At 41.2% G+C, this 27,786-nt stretch overlaps 1 protein-coding gene across 1 annotated transcript in view; it reads right to left on the bottom strand.

Annotated features, from left to right (window-relative positions):
* anxa5a (annexin A5a) overlaps positions 1 to 27,432 on the bottom strand; it is a 38,168-nt gene extending 10,736 nt beyond the window's left edge. The window contains exons 1-7 of the mRNA XM_061726494.1: positions 27,421 to 27,432; positions 23,641 to 23,725; positions 23,273 to 23,367; positions 21,658 to 21,771; positions 14,761 to 14,851; positions 13,197 to 13,276; positions 12,812 to 12,862 (exon numbers count right to left, since the gene is read on the bottom strand). Of these exons, the coding sequence (XP_061582478.1) occupies positions 12,812 to 12,862; positions 13,197 to 13,276; positions 14,761 to 14,851; positions 21,658 to 21,771; positions 23,273 to 23,367; positions 23,641 to 23,725; positions 27,421 to 27,432 (528 nt within the window). The remainder of the gene's footprint in view (positions 1 to 12,811; positions 12,863 to 13,196; positions 13,277 to 14,760; positions 14,852 to 21,657; positions 21,772 to 23,272; positions 23,368 to 23,640; positions 23,726 to 27,420) is intronic.
* Positions 27,433 to 27,786: the final 354 nt, after the last annotated feature.

The raw sequence follows: 27,786 nt of genomic DNA, 5'->3' as shown, positions 1-27,786 counted from the left end.
ACAGGAAAAAAAACAAAAAAAAAACAAAAAAAACAAAAAAACAAAACAAAACAAAGAAGGCAACAGTGCATACCCCCACCCCCCCCCCCCCTCCTTCCTACCCCCCCCCCCCCCCCCCCCCCCCAGGAGTGCATCCAACTAGGGATTCAGTCAGGTTCTCTTTCGAGATGAGAGACCAAAGGTTGCCAGATTTTATCAAGGTCCCTCAACTTGTCTTTCAGAATAAATCGAATTCTCTCCAAATGTAAGGTGTCTGTCAAAGCCGTCAACCAATGTTTAAATGAGGGGGCCTCCCTCTTCTTCCAGTTAAGTAGGATCAGCTTTTTTGCTGTTATAAGGCCATATGCCAGAAGGTGCCGCTGTACCCTATTTAGCTTCCTTAGCCCCTCAGATGATCCCAGAATTATTAAAATAGGGTCCGGGTCTAGTTGAATGCCCAAAATCAACGAAAAGAAATCAAATATTTCATGCCAGTAGTTTTGAAGTTTGGGGCAGAGAGCAAAACTATGAGATAGGGTACCCTCCATGGACTCACATTTCTCACACAGAGGAGAGACTTCAGGAAATATTTTATGCAGCCTCGTTTTGGAGTAATGTAGTCTGTGCAATATTTCAAATTGAATCAGACAGTGTCGGGCATTTATAGAACAGTCATGGATGTGCTCCAAACTCTCCTCCCACACATTGGGAGGTATCAGGGCTCCGAACTCTCTTTCCCACCCTTCTTTTATCCTATCCATCCCGGGAAGGCACATGCTTTGTAGAATCTCATATAGTTGCAAGATTATGTAGCGTGGATTGGGGAACAGGTTAAATAAACTCTCTATTTTATCTGGAATTGCCTTCTCAAAATTAGGGAGGTGTGTTCTGACATAGTTCCTAATCTGAAGATACCTGAAAAACTGATTCTTCTGTAAATTAAACCTTTCTTGGAGTTGCTGGAAAGAGGCAAAGGTCCCCTCTATGTATAGGTTACCAACAATACAAATCCCCAATCGTTTCCAGGTGGAAAAGGCCTCGTCCAGAGCTGATGGTGTGAAAGAAGGGTTTGCAGTTATAGGCAACAGAAATGAAACTGCCTTAAAATTAAAATGATTCCTTAGTTGTTTCCAAATCTTAGTTAAAGCGTAAATTACAGGGTTATGTTTAAAACAAGATCTATTGACTGGGACAGGAGATAGTACAACAGCTCTAATAGAATGAGGTAGACAATCTTCCCGTTCCATCTCTAGCCCGTCATAGGGTATCGGGTTGTCGTCTAACCAATATGCCATAGAGCGTATTCCAGTGGCCCAGTAATATAAAATAAAATTAAAGCTGCAAGCAGCGATGAACGGGCCCTCGCACTCACGGCCACCGCCCCCCCCCCATAAGCATATCAGAAACGACACCACCCACGACTTCCTATGTCAAACCATTCAAAAGATATAGCAGAAAAAGGGACAACCAATCAGAAGAAGGGGCGGGGCTAATTCAGGCCAATGAAGGCCAAGGACTCCATACAGAATCTGATGACACCACCCATGACTCTCTATGTCAAACCATTCAAAAGTTACAGCAGAAAATCGGGACAACCAATCAGAAGAAGGGGCGGGGTTAATTTTCACCAATTATGGTAAAGGACTCAATACCGAGTCCCATGACACCACCTACGACTCTCTATGTCAAAACATTCAAAAGTTATGGCAGAGAATAGTATTCTAGGGGGCGCTGTTGAGCCGTTAGGCCACGCCCATTAATGCAAACCATGAAATATCAAATTTATCGCCAAGTCTGTCTTGCATGCCAAATTTGGTGACTTTTGGAGAACTATCAAATATGGACCAATCAGATTTCAAAATGGCCGACTTCCTGTTCGGTTTTGGCCATGGCTCCAAGAGACTTTTCTTTAAGTTGTGCCATGATACAGGTGTGTAGCGATTTTCGTGCATGTACGTCAAACCGTATTGTAGGGCTTGAGGCACAAAGTTTTCCGGGGGGCGCTGTTGAGCCATTTTGCCACGCCCATTAATGCAAACCATGAAATATCAAATTTATCGCCAGGCCTGGCTTGCATGCCAATTTTGGTGCCTTTTGGGGAACTATCAAATATGGACCAATCAGATGAAGGGGGGGCACGCTTTTTGGCGTCTAGCGTCGCCACGGTAACACTTTTGAAAGAGAAAAGTAATGCGTGTAGTCGCAGGATGGACACGCACATTTGTACGTATAACACATCTGGGTTCACGATACGGTTCGGGCCGTATTAATTCTCGAAGGAATGGCATATATTGCTCCAAAATTACGTGATTAATTCAGAATGTTCGAAATGGCCGACTTCCTGTTCGGTTTCGGCCATGGCGCCAAGAGACTTTTCTTTAAGTTGCGACATGATACAGGTGTGTACCGATTTTCGTTCATGTACGTCACACCGTATTCTGGGGCTTGAGGCGCAAAGTTTTTTCGGTCTGAACCAACCAGATGAAGGGTGGGCGCGCTTTTTGGCGTCTAGCGTCGCCACGGTAACGCTTTTGAAAGAGAAAAGTAATGCGTGTTGTCGCAGGATGAAGACGCACATTTTGATGTATAACACACTTGGGGGCACGTTATGGTTCGGGCCGTATTAACTGCCGAAGGAATGGCATAAATTGCGCCAAAGTGACACGATTAATTCGAAATGGCCGACTTCCTGTTCGGTTTCTCGACATGACGCCCAGAGACTTTTCTTTAAGTTGCCCCATGATACAGGTGTGTACCGATTTTCGTGCATGTACGACAAACCGCATTGTGGGGCTTGAGGCACAAAGTTTTCAAGGGGGCGCTGTTGAGCCATTTTACCACGCCCATTAATGCAAACCCTTAAATATAAAATTTTTCGCCAGGCCTGACTTGCATGCAAAATTTGGTGACTTTTTGGGCACGTTTAGGGGGCAAAAAGGCCTTCCTTTTGTCAGAACAATAAGAAGAAGAAGAAGAAGAAGAATTCCTGCAATTACAATAGGGCCTTCGCACTGCAAGTGCTCGGGCCCTAATTAGGCAGTGCTAGACCCCCATTAGTTTTGTGTTTACAAAGATGATCCTTCTTTATTCTATGAGACTTGTAATTCCATACAAAGGGGAGAATGATAGAGTCCAATTTAATGAAAAAAGATTTGGCAAGGTAAATAGGTAGGTTCTGAAAAAGATAAAGTAGCTGAGGGAGAAAAATCATCTTAACAGCATTCACTCTGCCCAGCAGAGAAATGGGGAGTGTTTTCCAAAATTGTATATTGTTTTCTAATTTATTCAACAGGGTGGGAAAATTGGCCTTGTAAAGATCATTATACTTCTTGGTAATTACTATCCCCAAATAAGTTAGACTGTCTGATGCTATTCTGAGAGGAAACTGTTTGAGCCAATCTTGATCTGTTACATGTATTGGTAGTAGCTCGCTTTTGCCCCAGTTAATTTTGTACCCGGAGAAACTACCAAACAGTTGAAATGTTTTCAAAATCGAGGGAATTGTAATCCTAGGCTGCGTGACAAATAACAAAATGTCGTCCGCGTACAGCGATATTTTATTCTTAGTGTATTCTGTATTGTAACCATGTATATCTGGATGCAAACGGACAGTCTCGGCCAGCGGTTCCATGGCTAGCGCGAACAGTAGAGGGCTAAGTGGGCAGCCCTGCCTCGTGCCCCTACCTAGCCGGAAAGGATCAGAAAGCGTTCTGTTAGTAAGAATTCTGGCCCGGGGGCTATTGTACAAGAGCTTAGTCCAGGACACAAATTTATCACCACAGTTGAACTTCTGCAAGACCGAAAATAAGTATACCAATTCTACCCTATCAAACGCTTTTTCGGCGTCCAGACTAAGAATAATAAGGTTCTTTTGGGGAAGCCTGGGAGAATGCATGATATTTAAAAGACGTCTGAAGTTATGGAAAGAATTTCTTTGTGGGATAAACCCAGTTTGGTCAGGGTGAATCAGCTTGCACATGAATACGTTAAGTCTTCTGGCCAATGTCTTGGCTAGAATTTTTTGATCCGAGTTTAATAACGAGATTGGCCTATAAGAACCTACTTCTTCCAAATATTTCCCTTTTTTGGGAAGGAGGGTGATAGTGGCCTCGGTCAGCGTCTGGGGCAGTACTCCATCCCCATACGATTGGATGTACATTTTGCGCAGATAAGGAACCAGCAATCCCCCAAACCTCTTATAAATCTCATTGCTGAGTCCATCAGGGCCGGGGCTTTTACCGTTTTTCATCGAACCAATGGTTGCTAATAGCTCTTTACATGTAATGTCTGCTCCTAAGGTATCGCGGTCCGCTTCACTCAGAGACGGGAGATTACATTTATCCAGAAATTTCTGCATTGTTTCTCCCACAGAGTTAACCTCAGAAGTGTATAGCGTTTCATAAAACTGTCTAAATCTGTCATTAATATCCTTGGGAGATGTAAGGACATTTCCTGAACCAGACTTAATTTTGTGGATAGTCCTGTCGTTCTCAAGTTTTCGTAGTTGTCTCGCCAGTAATTTGTGTGGCTTATCGCCGAATTCAAAATATCGCTGTTTTGTAAAAATAAAGGCTCTGCAAATCCTATCTGATAGTAACTTGTTAAGTTTAAATTTAAGAGTCGATATTTTAGTATGTTTTTCTAATGAGGGGCGCAGAGCATTCTCCATATCGAGTTTACGGATTTCCTCCTCAAGTTCTAGTTGTTTTGCCTTATTACGCTTCTTGAGAGAGGATTGAAAAGAAATAATGTGCCCTCTCAGAAAGGCCTTAAAGGCTTCCCATAACAGTGTAGGAGATGTATTTTCATTATCGTTAGTTTCAAAAAATAACTCAATGTTTGATTCCAGATATTCACAGAACTTCTTATCTGTGATGAGTTGAGGATTGAATCTCCAATTTCTCTGGGCAGGCATGTTCTCACCAAGCTGTAAAGAAAATGATATTGGGCTGTGATCGGAAATAATAATATTGTGGTATTTCGCATTGTAGGAAAATGGCATTAGTTTACCATCAACCAAGAAAAAGTCTATTCTGGTATAGCTATTATGTACCTTAGAATGAAAGGAATAGTCTCTACCAGTAGCATTAGAAATCCGCCACACATCAAAAACATTCATATTTTCAATATAAGATCTCAGCAGATTAGAGGCCCTGGAAGGTTCCACCCTCTGTGAAGAAGACCTATCCAAATAAGTGTCCAAAACTAAATTAAAGTCTCCACCAACTATTAGATTGGTGCTGGAGATATCAGGAATCAGATTAAAAACTTTTTTGAAAAATCCTGGATCGTCGTAATTGGGTCCATATATATTTAATAATGTTACAGGTGTAGAGTGAAATTCTCCCACAACCATGACATATCTCCCGTCCTTATCCGCTATTGTAGACAGATGTTTAAAGGGAACCCCCCTACGGATTAAGATGGCCGTGCCACGAGCCTTAACTGAAAAATTAGAGTGATAGATATGTTGTATCCACCTACACCTGAGCTTAGCATGCGAGTCGTTTTTCAGGTGGGTTTCCTGTAAAAAAATTACATCCGCCTGCAAGGATTTAAGGTGAGCGAGCACCTTGCCTCTCTTAACTGGCTCGTTAACGCCATTAACATTCCACGAGCAGAATGTTATATCATCCCTCCTGCTGTTATTATTTTGCATTATGTAGGGTGGTTGCAGGCATCCATCCTCAGACTCTCTCCCTGCTCCGCTGGGTATATGTAACTGTGAGTTAAATGACACTCCACCCACCCCCCCACCCAATCCCGCCCCCCTCCCACCCAAGACACAGATAAACGGAAAAACAAAAACATCAGAAATACGTAGTCTAACCTCTCTAACAGAGAAGAAACTCTAACAACCGACTGTGGTTGAACTCTTGATCCTACAGTTAGAGCTAGTAGCCCTACAGTTGTCAAAATTCTAACAAAACCTATTTAGTTACAAAAGGGATTAAACATCTCCCATTAACAGCATTGAAAAGATATGTAAACTTCCACTTTTTAGCAGACCGTATTGAAATAAACACAAAACTCTGGGGTTCACACCCATTCATAAACCCCTAGGATTAACAAGGCGTCCCCTCCTCTGAGTGACTTAAAGCCATGCTGTCTCTGCAGTACAGTAATGTCCAAGAAAATAATGTAATTGTCCAAAAATTAAGTTCAAACTACCAAATGAAATATGCATTCTAGCAGATATGCAGGCAAAAAGCAAATAAATATACGTAAACCTAATAAGAGAAAATATATATACATATATATATATATATTTTTTTTTTTTAATAAAAAAGTTTCACATTGTAGTAGGGAGAGGGGGACTGGAATCCATGCCTCTGGTCTAGTTGTCATTTACCTCCAGTCTCTATCAAAAGAGCATGGTCCATGCTCTCAGACGTGCACCTCAGGTACGACCCTGACCGAAGTGGTTTTCAGCATACCGACGGGCCTCATCAGGATCTGTGAACGTGGTCTCTTTACCATTGTGAGTCACTCTCAACTTGGCTGGATACAGGAGACCAAATTTGACTCCAGGCTGGTCCCGCAGCAACTTCTTGGCTGGAGTGAAGGCGGCTCTGCGTTTAACAACAGTGGGTGGAAAGTCTCTGAAGACTTGGATCCGCTGCCCTCGATATGTCAGATTTCGGGATTTCATGACCTTTTGCAGGATGCTCTCCAGCGCGTGACAGTAGTGCACCCTGAGAATCAGGTGCCGAGGAGGCTCGCTGTCCCCAGGACGCTGCCTCAGGGCTCTGTGGGCTCGGTCGATCACTGGTTTTTCATCCAGCTGTAAAACCTCCATAAGCAGCTGGGCCACGAAATCCCTGGCTTTCTGGCCGTCTTCTTCCCCTTCCTTGACTCCCGCGATTCTCAAATTCTGACGCTTAGATCGCCCCTCCAGGTCCAAACACTTTTCTGACAGTTGCTCAACCTGGCTGTGCAGCTGCTTCACCGTAGCTTCTAGGTCCGCAACAGTATCGGAAGTAGCATTAGCATTAGCTTCTAAACTTTTCAGCGTTTCACTCTGGGAGTTCAGTTTGCCGTGTACCACAACAAATGCGGCGTCACTTTCTGTTCTCAGAGCGGCAATTTCAGATCTCAAAGCCGTATTCACAACAGCAATTTTCTCGTCAATTTTGTCGCAAATGTCCGACTTAGCTTGGGACAGCTCCGCTTGCAGTGATGCTATGGCGGCCAGCACAGCTTGGATGTCCGTGCTCGGAGTGCTCGGCGCCGGGTCCTCCCCCTCACTCTGGACCGGCGCTTCAGTCGGGCCCTCACCTTCATTCTCCGTTTCCCAGGTCGTCCCCGCTCGTGTCGGCATTTTTCGCAGTGTAATGGGCACCCAGAGAGTTTAGGATGAAGAATACGGTAACCGGCAGGTCAAAGATTGCACAGGTTTTGTGTTAAATGTAATTTTAACGTGAAATCTGTAGGAGCTACAGCGAGACGCGTCCTATCCCCTCATAGCTCCACAGCGCCCCCCCTAAAATGAGACATTTTAACTAGAAATAAGACAAATATTTATTATTTTGAGTTTTTGCAGTGATCCATTTTACTTATCCTGTGAAGGACAGAGTCATATTGATAAGTTCAGAAAACTGTTTTTTATTGTTGTGTTTTGATGTATTTGATGTAAGCCCAGTGGATATTTAAAGCTTACAGAAGGCTGCATTTAACTGCTGCTATGTCATTCCTGCAGTATTTCTGCAGGTGTTTTGGTCACTGCTATTATTTGTAATATATTATATTATTTGTAATCAGCACAAATTATCTGTCCCCATATGATAAAATCCACCATCCCCCCTGATTTTTTTTTACAACTCGAGTACTGGGTGTATCAAAGACAGTCAGGACCCTGATGAGTAGCTTTGTGCAGTAGGTCCAGCACTGCCATATCCATCAAGGGCGCGGATGTGGAAGTGGTGAACGGCTACAAGTACCTGGGGGTGCACTTGAATGACAGACTGGACTGAAGCACCAACACTGATGCCATGTACATGAAGGGGATGAGCAGAAAGCTCAAAGCCTTCTCAGATCAGATATCATTGGTTTCAGTGCTCCCACTAAAGTGAAGGTTGTCTCTGGTAAGACGAAATCTTCGTGGAGAAATGCCCCGCGAGTAAGAAGTAAAAAAGGGAGTGTCGAAAAGCCAAAGGGAGGTGGTGAAATACTAGACTACAGGTTCACAATGATATCTATAAAGGGAGACTTCACAGATATAATTTACATCTGAGGAATGTAAGGGAATCCTTCTTTTCTGAAATCATCAATAAAAGTTGTGCCTTGTTTGCTACAGTGGACGGTTAACAAACCCTCGTGTGTCCGCAGCATCTGAACTCAACTCTACTAAGGCCTGCAATCAATTGCCAACTTCTTTACTGAGGCAATCCAGAAGATTAGAAAAGCAGTCAGTGTAGCAATATAAAGTCCAGCAACAATGCTGTCTCCAATTAAAACTCATTTTGACAAATCTACACAATTTTACCCAATCAACTACAAAAACCTGGAGGACATTATGGATCAGCTAAACTCATCCTCCTGTTGTTGCAATATTTTAGACACGGCTTTCTTCCAGAAAGTTTTACCCGTCATGGCATCTGATCTGATTCAAATAGTGAACTCATCCCTTTTGTCAGGTGGTTTCCCCCCAGACCTTGAAGACAGCATCAAACCGCTGTAAAGATCAATTTGGACAAGTTGCTAATGCAAAATTACCTCGTTGGGAGGGAAGGAGCCGGAGCTTGTGCGTGAGGTTGAGAGATACCGGCTAGAGATAGTCGGGCTCACCTCCACACATAGCTTGGGTTCTGGAACCCAGCTCCTCGAAAGGGGCTGGACCCTCCACTACTCTGGAGTTGCCCAGGGTGAGAGGCGGCGGGCTGGTGTGGGCTTGGTTATAGCCCCTCAGCTCAGTCGCCATGTGTTGGAGTTCACCCCGGTGAACGAGAGGGTCGCTTCCCTGCGCCTTCGGGTTGGGAAAAGGTCTCTCACTGTTGTTTGTGCCTACGGGCCGAACAGCAGTGCAGAGTACCCGGCCTTCTTGGAGTCCCTCGGAGGAGTACTGGATAGTGCTCCAACTGGGGACTCCATTGTTCTACTGGGGGACTTCAACGCTCACGTGGGCAATGACAGTGATACCTGGAGAGGCGTGATTGGGAGGAACGGCCTCCCCGATCTGAACCCGAGCGGTGTTTTGTTGTTGGACTTCTGTGCTAGTCACGGTTTGTCCATAATGAAAACCATGTTCAAACATAAGGGTGTCCATCAGTGCACGTGGCACCAGGACACCCTAGGCCGGAGGTCAATGATCGACTTTGTTGTCGTTTCATCTGACCTTCGGCCGCATGTCTTGGACACTCGGGTGAAGAGAGGGGCTGAGCTGTCAACTGATCACCACCTGGTGGTGAGTTGGATGCGCTGGCGGAGGAGGAGGTTGGACGGACCGGGCAGACCCAAACGGATTGTGAGGGTCTGTTGGGAACGTCTGGCGGAGCCCTCTGTCAGGGACATCTTCAACTCCCACCTCCGAGAGAACTTCTCTCGGATCCCGGGGGAGCCGGGGGACATCGAGTCTGAGTGGACCATGTTCTCTGCCTCCATTGTCGACGCGGTGGCTCGAAGTTGTGGATGCAAGGTCTCTGGTGCCTGTCGTGGCGGCAATCCTAGAACCCGGTGGTGGACACCGGAAGTACAGGATGCCATCAGACTGAAGAAGGAGTCCTACCGGGCTATGTTAGCCTGTGGGAGTCCTGACGCAGTAGGTAGGTACCGGCAGGCCAAGCGAGCCGCGGCTCGGGCAGTCTTGGAGGCAAAAACCCGGGTCTGGGAGGAGTTCGGGGAGGCCATGGAGGAAGACTTTCGGTCGGCCTCGAGGAAATTCTGGTGGACCGTTCAGCGCCTCAGAAGGGGGAAGCAGTACTCTGCCGGCACCGTTTATGGTGCGGGTGGGGAGCTGTTGACCTCGACTGGGGACATCGTCGGACGGTGGAAGGAATACTTCGAGGATCTCCTCAACCCGACTGACATGCCTTCCACTGAGGAAGCAGAGAGTGGGGACTCGGGGACGTGCTCATCCATCACCCAAGCCGAGGTCACCGAGGTGGTTCATAAGCTCCTCAGTGGCACCGGGGGTGGATGAGATTCGCCCTGAGTACCTCATGTCTCTGGATGTCGTAGGGCTGTCTTGGTTGACACGCCTCTGTGACATTGCATGGAGGAAGGGGACAGTACCGCTGGAGTGGCAAACCCGGGGTGGTGGTCCCTCTCTTTAAAAAGGGGGACCGGAGAGTGTGTTCCAACTACAGGGGGATTACACTTCTCAGCCTCCCCAGGAAAGTCTACGCCAGGGTATTGGAGAGGAGATTACGGCCGATAGTCGAACCTCGGATTCAGGAGGAACAATGCGGTTTTCGTCCCGGTCGTGGAACACTGGACCAGCTCTATACCCTCCGCAGGGTGCTCGAGGGTTCATGGGAATTTGCCCAACCAGTCTACATGTGTTTTGTGGATCTGGAGAAGGCATTTGACCGTGTCCCTCGTGCCATTCTGTGGGGGGTGCTGAGTGAGTATGGAGTCCGGGGCCCTCTGTTAAGGGCTGTCCGGTCTCTGTATGATCGGAGCAGGAGTCTGGTTCGCATTGCCGGCAGTATGTCAGACTTGTTCCCGGTGTGTGTTGAACTCCGGCAGGGCTGCCCTTTGTCACCGGTTCTGTTCATAATTTTTATGGACAGGATTTCTAGGCGCAGCCAGGGGCCGGAGGGTATCCGGTTTGGGAACCTCAGGATTTCATCTCTGCTTTTTGCGGATGACGTTGTCCTGTTGGCTTCATCGGACCGGGACCTTCAGCATGTGCTGGGGCGGTTTGAGGCCGAGTGCGACGCAGGGATGAGAATCAGCACCTCCAAAACCGAGGCCATGGTTCTCCATCGGAAAGGGTGGCGTGCCTTCTCCGTGTGGGTGGAGAAGTCCTGCCTCAGGTGGAGGAGTTCAAGTATCTCGGGGTCTTGTTCACGAGTGAGGGAACGATGGAGCGTGAGATTGACAGACGGATCGGTGCAGCATCCGCAGTTATGCAGTCGATGTACCGGACCGTCGTGGTGAAGAAGGAGCTGAGTCGAAAGGCGAAGCTCTCGATTTACTGGTCAATCTACGCACCTACCCTCACCTATGGTCATGAACTTTGGGTAGTGACCGAAAGGACGAGATCGCGGATACAAGCGGCCGAGATGAGTTTCCTCCGCAGGGCGGCTGGACGCTCCCTTAGAGATAGGGTGAGGAGTTCGGTCACCCGGGAGGAGCTCAGAATCGAGCCGCTGCTCCCATCACATTGAGAGGAGTCAGCTGAGGTGGCTTGGGCATCTGTACCGGATGCCTCCCTAGGGAGGTGTTCCAGGCATGTCCCTCCGGGAGGAGACCCCGGGGAAGACCCAGGACACCCTGGAGAGACTATGTCTGTCGGCTGGCCTGGGAACGGCTCGGACTCCCCTCGGAAGAGCTGGAGGAAGTGTCTGGGGTGAAGGAAGTCTGGACATCCCTGCTGAGGCTGCTGTCCCCACGACCCAGGAACGGATAAGCGGTGGACGATGGATGGATGGATGGATGGATGGATGGATGGATGGATGGATGGATGGATGGATGGATGGATGGATGGATGGATGGATGGATGGATGGATGGATGGATGGATGGATGGGCTAATGCAAAATTATAGACCCATCTCTAATCTTCCGTTCATCAGTAAGCTTCTTGAAAAAGCTGTGTTTCAACAGTTAAATACCTTCTTAACTCTGACATCTTCTAGTCCATCTGGCTGCACCTTCCACCAGCGTCAGCCATTGTGATGCCATGATTTACCGCATGATCCACAAGTGTTGCCCTGATATAATCAGGAGTCTGTCTATATGGTTGGCCTCTTCTTCCCCAGTTTTGTCCCCCTCCTCCCCACATCCTCCTCACCCCTCTTCCACGAGGCTGACCTTCCATGTGTTGCAGTTTTGTAGATACAGTGTGCACCTCATGCCAATCCCGTCCCCTGGTATATACATACTTGTAAAGTCGTTTGTGTGATTCAACTGTTAGTGACTGTGAACAAGAGGCTTATCATTGGTTACAACTAATAGTTCACACACTCCTTTTCATCAGTGCAAGATCAAATTTTCATGGAAAAACAATACAAATATTTTTCAAATGGATGCACAAATTTGTGTGCAATGACATGAAGATTATTAGTTGTATGAACGATGACTATTCAGCCTGTACAAGTATAGTTCATTTTGACAGAAATGATAAAAGCAAGTTAATTGTCATGATTTGTATTAACTCAATTGCTTCATGTCAAAAAGCATATGCCATTGGATGAAAGGAACATGAAAGTGCCACTAAGTTGTGCCCAAACGACTAAAGGTTGTGGATGTTGCACTAACTGTTGTGCAAAGTTTAATTCTGTTGCGATAAATGCACCAAAGTGACTTAGAAAACTGTAAACCACAGAATGAGCTCATCATACTTACCGCAAGCAAAAACAACCCGACTCTCAACTTCACTGCATCTTAATTTTTAAAGATAATGCAGAACAGCAATTGCACTTGGCATAAAAATTGTTTTGACAGTCCCCTGAGGTTTTTAGGAAAGGCATTAATATTTGCATTTCTTTTCTTGGAGTTTGAGCAATATTTCTTTGTGAGATGAGTTCATAAGGGACAAATGTAGCTGAAGAAAGGGGATCCATGTTAATTATAAACAGCTAGGGTTAATGGGGTCATTTATTAGCAAGAAGACATTTTATTTCAGAAAAATAAAAGTTGATTAATGACCCCTGATCTCTTCATTTCTTACCTTAGCATCCTTCTCAATGTTTTCCTCATCGACTCCTTCCTCTCTGCTCCCCTTCACAGCCAGATGAAGGCAGACATGTAGGAGGGCAGGCAGGTGAAAATACAGGAAGAGAGGATGAAACACAAAGCAAAAGTAGGTCAGTGTTGATGAGCTCAGAGCCTCTGTCAACCCAGGTGACCTCTGAGGATCAGATTAGCCCGAGAGAGCCCCCAAAATTGTGTGATTGCGTTTCTGACTTGAAAACAAAACACATTCAAGGAATCAACTGTGGTGTGCAGCAGCGTTTTCATCCTCCCCCTCTGAAGCCCAAAAAACCCCTCATGACTGGGTAATGGCATCGCCGGGGGCCTCTCATTATCATGTCAGGAAACAGAAATCTCTGTACCTGCAGCAGGATCACCAGCAGCTTCATATAGTGCCCGCTCGTGTCACCACAGATATCTTTCTCCAATTTGCCTCCAAACTCTTGAGGAAAGAACAAAAGAGGACTAGAAGATTACATCTCACGACAACCGTAATAAAGGTGCGAGCAATAGCATTTGTCCTCCATTTGGAGAAGGACCTTTGATCAGAGAAATATGAATATTTAGTAAGTGGCCTCTCCCTTTGTCAGATTCAGAGAAAGAGGGAGCTTTGCCCTTGGACATTTTTTCTTTTGGGCATTTGCTTTTTACTTTGCTGTATTATTTAATATATTAAAAAATGTGAAAGAGTCAGTGGTGAGGAATAATAACTCATACACTTACTTGCATATTTTATATTGACAATATTTTCAATCTAATTCATACAGGAGAGAAAAGACATAACTAGGATAAAGAAACAGTGTATACAACATAAAATTGCAGAGCCAACTTAGCCCACACAGATAATAACTGGCTTAACTTTTCAAAAAGATTTTAGAAGTTTTGCACAAAATAGCACGCAAAAAAATCAAAAATTTAACTTTTATATTAACAATATTTTCAATCTAATTCATACAGGAGAGAAAAGACATAACTAGGATAAAGAAACAGTGTATACAACATAACATTGCAGAGCCAACTTAGCCATACAGATAATAACTGGCTTAACTTTTCAAAAAGATTTTAGAAACTTTGCACAAAATAGCACACAAAAAAAAATCAAAAATGTTCCCATGCGATAAACTGAGTTTGGAGTTTGAATCCAAAAGAGATTGTTTGTACATTTCTGGCAGAGATACTGGGACCTCTAAGTTTAACCACCCAAATAAGGATAATGTATAAAAGCACAGCGCAGACTAAAATCTTTGTTTAAAATCTTTCAAGATGTCACATAAAATAGATAATATATAGTATGTAGGTGTATGTGTATATGTATGTATGTATATATGTATACGGCTTAATTTAGGGTGGCAAATTATGTTTTGTGTTGTGGATAACCGGGGCAGGGCTACATACGTTTTTTAACTTCTTCCTGCTCCATTTCGAGCATGCAAAAAAAAAGGAAAAAAAAAAAAGCCAGTGAGGTATGTTTTTATTTATGATTGTTATGATTTGTATTATACTGTATTTATTATGATTATTATTTAACTATTGTTCTTTGGTTTAAATATATATATATATATATATATATATATATATATATATATATATATATATATATATATATATATATATATATATATATATTTATTTATTTATTTTTTTTATTATTTTTTTTGTTTTTATTTTGAGCATGTTCGAAATAAAGTTTTTCATTCATTCATTCATTCATTCATAATTAGGAAACAATTGTTTTTCTTTTTTAAATCAGTCATTCCCCCTCAGGTAACAGTTTTACTTGAGATTATCATTCAATTATATAAAAGCGACAAAGCTTGAGATTTGAATGTTCAACAGAAACCATTCACTGTTTTCCCGAACCGACAGCAGTCCCATTAACCATGTTGGTCTGCTCTTGTTTGTCTCTTTCTCTGCTCATAACATCACCTTTCTTGTACACTTTGATGATTTCTTTGATCCGTTCACCAGTCCTGGAGGCCAGGATCTCCATCAGCACTTGATCATCAGTCCCTGCACCCTGGGAACAAAATCAAGGTGTGAATGAGTTCAGTCTATAACATTAATATTGATATTCCTCAGGCAGCGGCTCTCAAATTGTGTGGGCCTTGAGTCTGAGCTAAAAAGCAAAAGAGGTGAAAATGTCTGAGAGCCAACTAAGAAAAAGTCCAGTTTGATCCGTCATTTGTGTTGAGGAGAAAAACATCGCAACCTCAAGGTCAGCTATTCAGAGGAGCAAAAGTTGCGCTTGTCTCCTTGAAGTAGCTCTGAGATTTGAAGTAGTTACAGAGGGAAAGGAAAGGCCAGCTTTTACAAATGACACCGCATGACAGATGCTTTTTATAACGGAGAAAATGCGGACCAAAAAAATAATGAGAAAGACTGATTAAGAAAAAGTATTTCTCTTTTTCTTTTCGAGCTGTTAGAACTATTAAAATCAATTGTAGACCTAACCCTGAGCGACACAATGAATGTCAGTTTAGGAATTAGCATCACAAAAAGTAGCTAGGACATGCCAAAACAGTTTCATAGAATACCTGTGACAAAAAAGAACAATTAACCTTTTATTAATCAGATGAACTGACTTGGCTTTGTTCTTTCAGAGCAGATTAGGCATGGCAGGGTGTTGACGTCTCATGTGACCGTTGCATGATATCATATCAATCTAGAGTAGAGAAGCTCCACAAAAAGCTGGGATCGCCAAAGTGGGTCATTATATTCAACATGATGATAATAAAATAGAATGAAAATGACCTGGACAAATTACTTAGTACCTCTGGAAAAGAGCTGAAACAATTTGACCACAGTGATACATCAAACAAAAGTGTGTTAGCATCATGGATGATTTCAATCTTGCAATCAGTCAGTTTGACCATTTAAATGGCCACTCTGCTGTTTGGCATCATGGTGTTCACTGCACTGGACGTTGGACCAGAGAAAGTAAAGGAGACAGTTATCTGAGGAGATGAGAAAGAAGATTCTACACAAGCATGTTAATGTTGAAGAGTAGAGGACCATCTTCAAGCAGCTTGATGTTCATGTGACTACAGTTGCAAGTTTAGGATCTGCAGGAGTGTAGAAAACCTCCCTGGATGTGGCTGCAGAAGGAAAACTGGAGCCACAGATAACCAGAGGTGTCGAAAGTATTCACATTCATTACTCAGGTAGAAGTATAGATACTAGAGTTTAAAAATACTCCTGTAGAAGTTGAAGTATCAACTCAAGTTTTTTACTCAAGTAAAAGCATAAAAGTACTGGTTTCAAAACTACTTAAAGTATAAAAGTAAAAGTAATGTAAGGGGGAAAAAAAGCCATTAAGGACAAAAGCCATTGAAAATGAATGCATCTTAGTATAATGCAAATATATTAAAGAACCATATATGTGTACTATTGAGCATTAACATGTGTTTCAGAGAGCAGGAGATATGATGACTAGTTGCCTATAAGTATTGTAATGGTGCAAAAAGTCAAACTTCAGAGGCATGTTATCATTTATCCTAACCTTTATTGGAATGTACATCCAAGTTTAGTTGCAGGAATCTGAGGGAACGGATGTAAGAACAAAACTGGACAAGAACATCTGAAACAACCACAACCAAATTGACTCTATCCGGATGGAGCAATTTAACTGGATAGTTTTTATTAAAGGCCGAAATGAAATAGAGTAACGAGGCTGTTTTTAAAATGTAAGGAGTAAAAAGTACAGATAATTGCGTGAAAATGTAAGGAGTAAAAGTAAAAAGTCGTCTGAAAAATAATGACTACAGTGAAGTATAGATAACCAAAATTTCTACTTAAGTAAGGTAACAAAGTATTTGTACTTCGTTACTTGACACCTCTGCAGATAACATGAATGAAAATGCTTCCAAAGCGATTCAGGGTGAACTTCAAAGTCCAGGTACATCACCGTCAGATCTAACCATCTGTCAGGGCCAATGTGGATTTAATGGAAGACGCCTGCAGAAGACTTCACTGTAGAAAGCAAATTATAAGAAAGTGAGACTAGAATTTGTAAAAATCGAAACCGATAAGCCGAATGTCCTTTGGACAGCTGAATCTAAACTGGAGCCCTTCAAACCGCAGAGAGCCCGAAGCAGCTTGTTCATGAAGAGTGGACCTAAATACCTGTCTCCAGGTGCAGAAGTCTCTTTGAGAGTTACACACATCCCGTGATTGCAGTGACGACCTCAAAAGTTTGTGTAACAAAATATTAAGTTGAGGGTCCCAATATTTCTGTCCATGCCAGTTTCATTTGTTTTTTTGTTTGTTTTAATGATTCAGTTGAACCAACATTGAGAAGCGATGTCTGATATCCTTTAGTAAATCTTCAACACACATTTGTTTATTTTTTTCACATTGAAGTTAGTTGAGTTTTTCTTTCTTTGATGGATGCTTCCAAATCTGTAAATATCTGGCTATTAAGCTGCTGGACTTCACATTTTCATCATCATCTAATAATCTTTAGATCATATCCTATCATATCATCAGAGGCTTTTGGTTGAAATTAGTATCTTAATATTGTTGGAAAGAGTAAATGTGATGTTTTATATTGGTGTACATTGTCTGGCTGACTCTGTATTTTAATAAAACATTAGTATCTGATCCATCAGGTCGGAGGTTCATGGTACCTGCTTGTAAAACCAAACGTTACAAAAACAGCTTTGTACCAGCAGCCATCAGTGCTATTAACAAGTGAGGGAACTGCAACATAACCTTGTATTTATGTTTTGTATAGTTTCCTTTATCTTGTTTTTATGAAAAGGCACATTTTTTATCCTTTGGCTTGGTTTGAATATTTTAGTGTTTTTATCTACTGATGTTTTAACTTATCTTGATTCTTGGAGCCGTCCTTCTTGCCAAAGCACTGTCGTCACTTTATCTTATCCTGTGTTGTTGAGTGTATGGTTTTAGATTGTATGAGGAAGCACTCACTGTAAACCAGTCAATAACAAAAAATTTTGTTTTTTAGGGATAGCCAGGTATTCCCAACTCTCTAATTTAATGGAAAATACTGAAAAATGACTTGTCCAGTACCCAGAGACATGTACGCAGACACATCTATACCATATTTTCATTAAATCAGTCTTTTTTTCCAGGTATTACTTTTATATGTTTCAGGTTAGTTAGAAACTCAGGCAGGCATTAATTAATTATGAGACTTTTCCACAATCAATAACCTCAAAACAGGTTCAAACGTGCATAGACTTGAAAATGTAAGGTCATGATTCTTGGTCATGATTCTTGATGAGTTCGTCACAGTACACAATTTGTAAATTGAGCATAATTGTGAAAGAAAATAGGTCTGAATAGGTTATAGGGATTAATTCCAGAATATTTTAAATGTAAAATCAACATAAAATAAGCCAGACATTTGAATCTATCAATCAGTCTGAATAACAACTGGTTTCAATGTGGTGCACCAATGAGGCAGACTTTCTTTTTTGAGTTGTTTCTGTTCCAGACTTAAAACTTAGAAGAAATTAGTTTTCAACACTGTGAGATCTCAAGGTGAGGTAAGCAATTTCCTGGATTGTTGAACGGAATAACAAAATAAAACAAATGGAGAAGAGGCAGCTTCTCCCTCCCGCTGTTTGCGGCCCCCCAGGAGCATGAACCCTGCGCCTGTCGGTGATTACTTGGAGAAATATCTGTTTTGTTTTGGGGTAACATGCTGCGCCAACTCAGTTCCAGTTTACAGACCCAGGCTTCTTTTGTTTTTTTTTGTACATATAAAAGTGTTCTGGGTTAGAAATGGAATATCTTAACTTAAATAAGACATTTCCAAGCCATTTTCTAACATGATGAGCTACTTTTTTGAAGTCGTATATTCACAGTCAGAACACAATTGATCAAACTACATTTGAATTCACCAGGAAATGATGTTGCCTAAACCTAACCAAGTCACTGCTAGGACTATGTCATGATCTGTAATTTTGCTCCCTCCCTTTATTTCAGCTTTCAGTTTATTGTGACACACCTTCATTGTTTGAGTTCATAATTCCCCCAGCATATTTACTACCATGTCCAGTGTCAGATGATCATTGTTGTTGTGTATGCAGTAAGATCTATGGGTTTTGGACATCCTGTAACATCAACACATGTTTCTTTTTAAACTTTAAACTTTTAAACTTGAATCAGCATCTAGAAAAGAACTGATTGAAATTAAAAATAAGCAGCAAATGAAATGAATTTCCATATCTCTTAACCGTCCACTATCTTCTCTCCAACTTGTGTAACAGGACCTGCTTGCACATGATTAAAACTCTCCAGCAAGATATTCAGAGTCTAATCTGACTCCAGCTGATGCAGCAATGCATGAATACCACAGGCTGGTGAGCCCTCAGAGACACCTGAGGCCTTTGAAGGAGCAACAATAGCTGAGACCCCGTGATGAATCGGTGACCCGTCCTGTCCGTTCCCAACCTCCCGCCCAGTGACAGCTAGGATATGATCCAGTCCTGAGTAGGACCAGAGAGGGTATAGAAGACAAATGAATGAATGAAAAGACAGGTTGCTGGCAGAGAGCTCATGTTGTACAGTTTGAGCCATGAGAAAGCTGAACTAGTCTGAACGACATGCAGAAGTGGGTAGTAACGAGTTACTGTACATTTACTCCGTTACATTTACTTGAGTAAGTTTTGAGAAATGTTGTACTTTTAGGAGTAGTTTTGAATCACTATACTTTTTACTTTTACTTGAGTAGATTTGTGAAGAAGAAACTGTACTCTTACTATGCTACTACTATTAGGCTACGTTGAGCTTGTTACTTTTCTTTTATCCTTTTATCCACGTACGCGTCAATCTCATGACATCACTGGGTGATTCTTTGGGAAAAATGTTTGTTTTTGCATGTTTTGTCACATTTACACAGATTCAAACACACACAGAGTTTCTATGAGTTCATGGGCTTGTTCTAGTTCTGCCTGGTTAAAAAAGAAAAGTACAAAGACTTGAAATTTTGTGCTACTTGTGCTTAATTAATTTTTTTATTCTGTTATTAATTGATTTATTTTATTATTTATTACTGTAAAGTACTTGAATTTACTTTAAGATTGTTTTAATTTAAGCTATTTTTTATTTTTTATTAATTTTAATTTATTTTATTATTTTATTGATTTAATTTGCCTGAAGATGATTATTTTGTACTTTTGTCTGTTTGAATGTTTGTGTTAAAAAAATAAATCAGACGTTACTCAACAGTTACTCAGTACTTGAGTAGTTTTTTCACCAAGTACTTTTTTACTTTTACTAAAGTCATTATTTGGATGACTACTTCTACTTGAGTCACATTATTCTGAAGTAACAGTACTTTTACTTGAGTACAATTTTAGGCTACTCTACCCAACTCTGACGACATGGCATTGTTGTTTTTGTTTTTAAATAGGTAAGCAGACATGCTGAACATAAGCAGTTTGTGCCAACAGTTGAGCATTCCTGCCAGATTAATTAAGTCAACATGTAGGTGGTAAAAAAGGCACAACAGAGACTCCACTTCCTGAAAATCCTCAGGAAGAACAACATCAGCCAGAGACTGCTCATGTCTTTTTACCGCTCCACCATGGAGAGCATCCTCACCTACGGCCTCTGCACATGGTTTTCCAGCTGCACAGTGGCAAACAGAAAGAGCTCCAGAGGGTGAAACCAGAATGGCTGTGAAGGTCATAGGGTGCTAACCCTCTACCCACACTTGTGGACCTTCACGGCTCTTACTGCTTCAGGAGAGCCAACACCATCATGAAGGATCATCCCACCCGGGCCACTACCTGTTTGAGCCACTGCCGTCAGGAAGACGGTACAGGGCCATCAAATCCAGGACTAACAGACTGAAAAACTGTTTTTTCCCAACCGCTGTCAGAGCCATAAATGCCTCAAACATTCTGTAAGTCTGTATATTGTTTTTATATTGTTTTTATATTGTTTTATATATTTATTGTTAAAGGAGCTTGAGGCCGGATTGTGGCAAGATTTATGAAAAAAATCCGTATACATTTTAAGTTTTCTAGTAATAATGTCAGATGAAGCGTTCCAAACCAAAAAGAATGAACCCTCTAGTGTATCTCTCCTTTGCTTTGAACAGGCTGTGTGCTGCAAAATGTACTGCAGTTCAGGCCCAAATTTCCCGCGCTGGGCTGCGGATGTGACGTCACATGACGCTGCATGCGCGTTCTCCCCGTTCTCCCGTGCCGGCTTCGCTGTTGGCTGCAGTACCCCCAACGGCCGTCGTGGTGAAGGGTGGCGCTATAGAGTCTCATTTCTTAAAAGGAGCCTCAAGCTCCTTTAATATTGCACTCTGTTTTTGTTGTCCTGAAGGCCTGCACCCCACTTTTCGTTGCACTTGTTACAAAGAGAATCTTGAATCTTGAATCTTGTATCTATCCAACTTGTAAACACACAGTAAGCATAGTACATGCGCAGACAAACATAACTAACTCCACATCAGACCTCTGTTAAGTGTCAAACTTTCATGACTGAATGACGCCAACCGAACAAGAGTGAAGTGAATGTTTTTGTAGTGTTTGAACAGAGTTGGAGGAGAGGAGCTGCATTCAGGCAGTCCATGATGCTGCACAGTAGGTGTGAACCACTTTGCCAATTCATAAGCCTGTGCATACTAAATGAAGCTAAGATTTAGAGTTACATCTCATCCGTTTGAAGGCAGAGGGATATTATTTTCATGTTTAAAAGAATTACTGTAATGTATTTTTAATGAACAGAGATGAGTTCTTCAAGATTTAATCAATGCCAGGAGAGGAGCTTTAATACCGAAAGGACCAAAAAAACACAATGTCTGTGGGTAGAAATTGTGAGGAAATTGTTGCGAGTTACCTTGAGAGCCTTGTGCAGCTGAGAAGCGTCATACGAGACCGGCGGCGTCATCAAGGCCAAAATCAAATTCTCAAACAGCCCACCGAGCTCAGATTTCAGTGCACCGACTAAGTCCTGCAGTCAAATAGGGATTAATGATGAAAGAGCAAAATCATTAATTCATAAATTAAATGTATTCATAAAGAAATCACCTATAAATGCATGAATCATAGCTGGCAGAATGTATCAATCATATTAGCAGAATAACAAGAAAAAAAGACTGCTTGGTAGCTTTGCCTGTTTATGGAAGAGGTTGGGCAAAAACTGCTCCGGTATTCATATGCAAAAAAAACATTTATTTTTACTCAAACAACCATCTAATTGAGAAGCACTGCTTTAATGGGAATGCATGAGTAGCAGCAAACCTTTTTTAAACATGTGTGTGCATGAATTCATGTGTGAAAAACACCCACAACCTTTAATCAGATTATTTTAGGCATTTCTTTTAAGTATATTGTATTCAGATTCAATGTCTTAGACACTAAATATACAGTATAATATAGACTTCAGCAAAAAAAATCCTCTTATTTTGATATAACAGAATCCATCTCTCTCTTTACATTTTTCTTTGAATTGTTTTGAGAGCCTGAAAAGTCGCTCCAATGAGGAATACTGTAGCCTTAGTTCAGGCTTTCAGGCTTTGCATCAATATTTTATTTTAAATAAGTAGTTCAAGACAGTCATAACATTTTATAACATGCAATAAAAGAGCACTGAGATGGTGACGAAAGCCATGGGGCTCATTTTGATAAAACACTGTAATATTCTGGGGATATTTGATGGGCTACTTTTTGATTTTTCTCAAGTCTATTTGTTTTTTTCTTTCAGGCTGCTTCGTCTATTTATTCTCAAGGCAGCAATTACTTCTGCTCGAACCCCTTGCAATAACCTCCACATGTGGTCATAAAACAACTTGAAAGTGTTATAGAACTGCAATAGCATGAAATTGGGAACAAAATACTCATGTCCTTTATCTCTAACGGCACCGTGTCGGTCCTGCGATATATGTTTCCCTGGGTGATTGATTCCTAATGACAGACAGTGAACTTCTCTTGCGGTGGATGAAATAACGTGTCAGATCCTTAACTTTTTATACATTTTATTCCCTTACTTTCTTTAGATAATTGCTTTTTCTTACAACCTGTCCCTGGACAAGAGCCACAATGGCCCTGCGTGCGTGCACGGTTACTTATTTATCTGGACACAATGTTCCTTGTTGACAGAAAAATTGAATTAAAAAAATATTTTTGCACATGGTGCCCTGTTTCTTCTTTGAACACTGGGATTTTTTTTATTTTTCTTTTACATGATCCCACTATTACTATGTCGATTCACTTTTTACAAGTCTAGGAATCAACGCAAAGATTTAAGTATAAAAAATTAATATCCAATATCACATCTTCCAACCTCAAAAATATTCAAATGTAACTTTTTCTCTTGCAATATTTGCCCCACCCATTACTTTGTGTTTTTATGATCTCCATTCAGTGTCAGACATGATCTTAAGTCATCAGTCCTGATTTTATTCATCAGTAAACAGCTGTCCGTCATCAGCCCTCTGTTCTCTCTGGCTCACCTTTCCATAGGTTTTTTGGTACGCTGCCTTAATTTGCTGTCGCTGGTCATTGCTGCGCGATGACAGTAGCATGAGGACAGTATCTTCATCTGTACCTGCACCAGAAGGAAGGAAGGTGCTTTAGATGTAAAAAATGGAACAAATGAAACAGAACCTTTCCCAAAAAGCATCAAGCTTTTGAAACAATATCTTTCCTTCTTAGTATCTGTATGCCAATGTTCAGAGGTATCATCCTCATTACATTAGCTGTATCTCCCTCAACTCAAAGGAATGATTGCATGCTGTGCTGAGTATCAGTAAAAGAGCTGCAGCAATGCTGTCGAGCATTCATGCTGAAAAAAACAAATATACAAACAAAATAACCTCACCAATGCCTTTCATAGCCTTGTGGAGAAGTTCAGCATCATGTTTGGAATTAAAGTTGACGTAAGGTCTGACGCTGCCTCTGTACTCCTGTAGGAAAACCACAACAGAAAAATAATACACCTTTACCAGACACTGTTTTAACAGCATGTGGCCTGTAAAAGTTAATCCTAATGCAGATGCTTCTGTTTGAAAGGCTAATATATATATATATATATTATAACACGTCACATTACAAACACCAGCTTATTTTTTGCTTTTTACTATCTTTTTTATCTGATGTCCATAAATTGTTCAATTCTACTATTTGCAATTTCACTTTCCATCCATCTAACTGTCCATCCATCCATCCATCCATCCATCCATCCATCCATCCATCCATCCATCCATCCATCCATCCATCCATCCATCCATCCATCCATCCATCCATCCATCCATCCATCCATCCATCCATCCATCCATCCATCCATCACCAAATTGGCAGCAACATCCACTCATACTAGATGAACCCCTTATGACTGAAGGGTGTTTAAAGTAACCTGTCTCACAACATTAAATAAAACTCAAGCTGAAATGTTTCATTCTGCGATTTTAAAATTTACAGATAGTGAATAAAGCTTTGAATAACTGTTTGCAACATCATTGCAGAATATTGCCAATGGCTTCAAGAGCTCACATGAATATTGTCAGCCAAAACTCTGGGGCAATATTGTAATTAAATATCATCTTAAGTCAGGCGTGACTCCTACTTTTTTGATTGTACCATTATTAAAAATGAGCTTTGTCTTACTTGGAGATACTAGGAGTGTTCTGCAGGGAAAATATAATTTGTTGGAAAAGTAATAAACCTTCTTCCCCCCTTGCAGCCTCTCCATGGGAAGAAAAAGTGGAAATAGAAAAAGATATATTGCCTCTTGTGCATCTCAGTTGAGCTTCCTGCTATTATTTGTTATATTAGTCATGTTTATCACATTCACAAAAGATAAGATGTGTTGCAGTGTTCTCAGGAGAGCGACCTCTTCCTGCATCACAACAGGAAGGTGCCATTACAATTCCCATAGGCTGTTTTTGAAATTGCAGACACTGCTTCTGCGGTCCGATTCTGCTAAAATGTACCATGGAGGATCAAATAATCACACAATCTGCAGTGTTTGTAAAATATCTGGATGGTGTACTTCTTACAGAAACAAATCATGCAACTGATCAGTCAGCCTCCAGTTCTGTGTCTGATAATGCAATGACCAACTGTCAAAACATCATTTATGTCCACATTTGTAACAAAAAATGGCCAAATCTCTTATATAACCTCTGTTTAGCTTCTCTTTTAATGTTGTATACCATTTAGAGCTGGTCTTTTGACTCCAGTCGCATAGATTTTTTAATAAATTATTAACAACAGTGGAAGACAAATGAACAAATGGGGTACTGTAAACAATTTGACAATGAATCAATCAAAGTCAATATTTATAGTTATAACAATGTCACTTTTATTATATTGAGTGAAAATGGAAATAATGAGATTTTAAAAAGTACTAGTTGTTTTTTTTTTTTCTGAAGTACCATCAGGCAATACTGATGAAATTGTAACCCAGTGGGGACACAAGGTAATACAATATAGCAGACCCCCTTCTTCACCTGAAACTGGGTTTTTTGTCACGTATCCTCATCAGACAGTCTGCGGTATCTCAACAAGCTGAAGGGGATCCAATCAAATCAAGGATATCAAATGAAGCTGTTCCTTCTTTTGGTGCTAATGTGACTGGACGAGACATGGTAATGTTTTACTAATGAGTGGATCTTCACAGAGAGGCCTCTCAGGGAAATGAGGATCATCTTAAAGTCAATGTATCCGTATACGCCGGATTAGTAATTAGAAAGGAGGGACGGAAAAGCTGCCAATGGCTTTTCAATTTATGAGCAAAAAACAGTTTTGTTTTATAATGCAAATCAGAGGTTAGTAATAGTGCCACAGGAGCTTGGAAAGCACCTGACCTTCCAAGAGTTCAGATACACTCCATCATTCAAACATAAAGGTTACTGTTGTGTTAGTTCGAAATGCTGCTCTTTATTTGCGATATTTGTACAAAAGAATATTTATTTTACAGGGATCTCTCGTAGCATTTATATTAGAACAGTTTCAATCCACAGTAAACATAAAGAGTAGAGGAAACACTTACCATCCTTTTGGAAGCTGAAGATTTCTGAATAAATGCTTCCAACTACAAGAAAATAGAAAGACTTCAAATATTTTAAAAGTTCAGACTCGTTCCACAGGTTTCTTGCGTCTGCTTCTCCTCTCAGCTGACCTGTGGTTCAGGTAAGCTCTTGGTTTTTATTTATTTATTTACTTGGCCCCTAAAACTCCTCCTCCCAAGGGAAAGCTGTTAGTGAAACAGGAGATCGTGGCCTAATGCATCCACTGGCCTTTGTGGAACCTTTTGAAAGCAAGTGCGGTACAACGTTCCTCTGAAGCGCCCCCATCTATCTGAGAAACAGCCTGGCTGGTAGAAAATGCTATTTCTGGGATGCGGTCATCATGTCCAGCCATATTTCACAAAGGTTTTGAAATTACTCCAATTGTTTGAGACACATTTTATTTGCAAAAAAATTGGATTACATTGAAGTATAAAATAATGATTGGCATGATTCATTTTGACATTTAATGTGTGATCATTTACTTTCGGATTTTTTGTTTTTATCTTTAAGGCATAGATGACACATAATCTTTAGCACTGTCAGTGACAAAGGCCGTTATCAGAGCAAGACTGTATGATAAGAGACCAAAAAAAAGTAATGCTTAAAAGTACAGGATTGTCTCAGAAAATTAGAATATTGTGATATAGTCCTTTATATTCTGTAATGCAAAAATGTCATACATTCTGGATTCATTACAAATCAACTGAAAGCAACTGTAAACCATATATTAAAATAATAAAAGGCTTGCAATATTTCAGTTGATTTGTAATGAATCCAGAATGTATGACATTTTTGTTTTTTTAATTGCATTACAGAAAATAAAGAACTTTATCACAATATCCTAATTTTCTGAGACAGTCCTGTAAGTAAAAGTAATAAAATAAAGTAAAAATGTTGCATAATCATCTTTGGGGTGGTTAAGATTGTCCAAAATATAGTATATATTCAAAGTTTATTGTATAGTTCAAGTACTAAGTAATACTAAATAATTTCAAAGGCTGCAATGGCACAAACATATAGAGTATAATTCCTGATTTAAAGTACAAGCTATGAGCCTGAATGTCTTGAGGTGATCAATATGTTAACCTATAATTACTTCAAAGTGATGGATGGGGCCTGAGAAAGCCTGCTGTTCTTCTGAATAATATATCATAAACACGTCATTCTGTTGTGGTGCTGTTTTTCATTCGCCCTCTCTCATTTAATTTAATGACATGCTTTCAGGCATGCTTAATTCCAGGTATGTGCATGTGAGAGCAAACAGGAAGCGGGCAGAAGATTCTTGACGGGAGTGAAGAGATCGACAGTCAAGCAGCGAGGTGCAGCTCAAGTATCATTGCTGCCTTCCTCCCTGTAACCCTTAATTACAGCAACACTTGTGAGACGATGAAAGTGTGAACACCATCTGGGAAGAGATCCAGTAACAGAAGCTTCATTGTTTCATTTTACAACCTCCCAGACTGTAGGACGTATCTTAAAACCCTCCACCGCTGCTCAATTCTCCTCTGTTTTTATTAAAATTGCTCAGTCTGACACTAGCTCTCCTACTTACCTGGACACAGAGCAACTAACCTCATCCTTTCTCTTACCTGTGCTAACATCCTGGACACTGTTGCCCCTTCAAAAGCTGTGCGCCCCAGACCCAAACCTGAGCCATGGCTCAATGACACCACTCGTGCGGCTAAGCGAGAGTGCAGGAAAGCTGAGCGCAGGTGGAAGAGAGATAAGCTCCATGTGTCATTTGAAATCCTTAAGGACAGTTGGCGAAAGTAACAGAGATTTGTAAAAGCTGAAAAAACACATTACTTCTCTGATATTATTTCCCAAAATTTTAATAATCTGCGTGTTCTTTTTAAAACCATTGATTCTATTTTAAATTGTCCCCAATCCACCTGTCTGGAAGTTTCATCTGAAGTGTGTGAAAAGTTTCTCCGCTATTTTATCGACAAGGTTGC

This window comes from Cololabis saira, chromosome 7, assembly GCF_033807715.1.
Source record: "Cololabis saira isolate AMF1-May2022 chromosome 7, fColSai1.1, whole genome shotgun sequence".
Classification (NCBI taxonomy): Eukaryota; Metazoa; Chordata; class Actinopteri; order Beloniformes; family Belonidae; genus Cololabis; species Cololabis saira.
The sequence above is the reverse complement of the archived record's forward strand: the minus strand, read 5'-3'. Positions and strand labels throughout refer to the sequence as shown.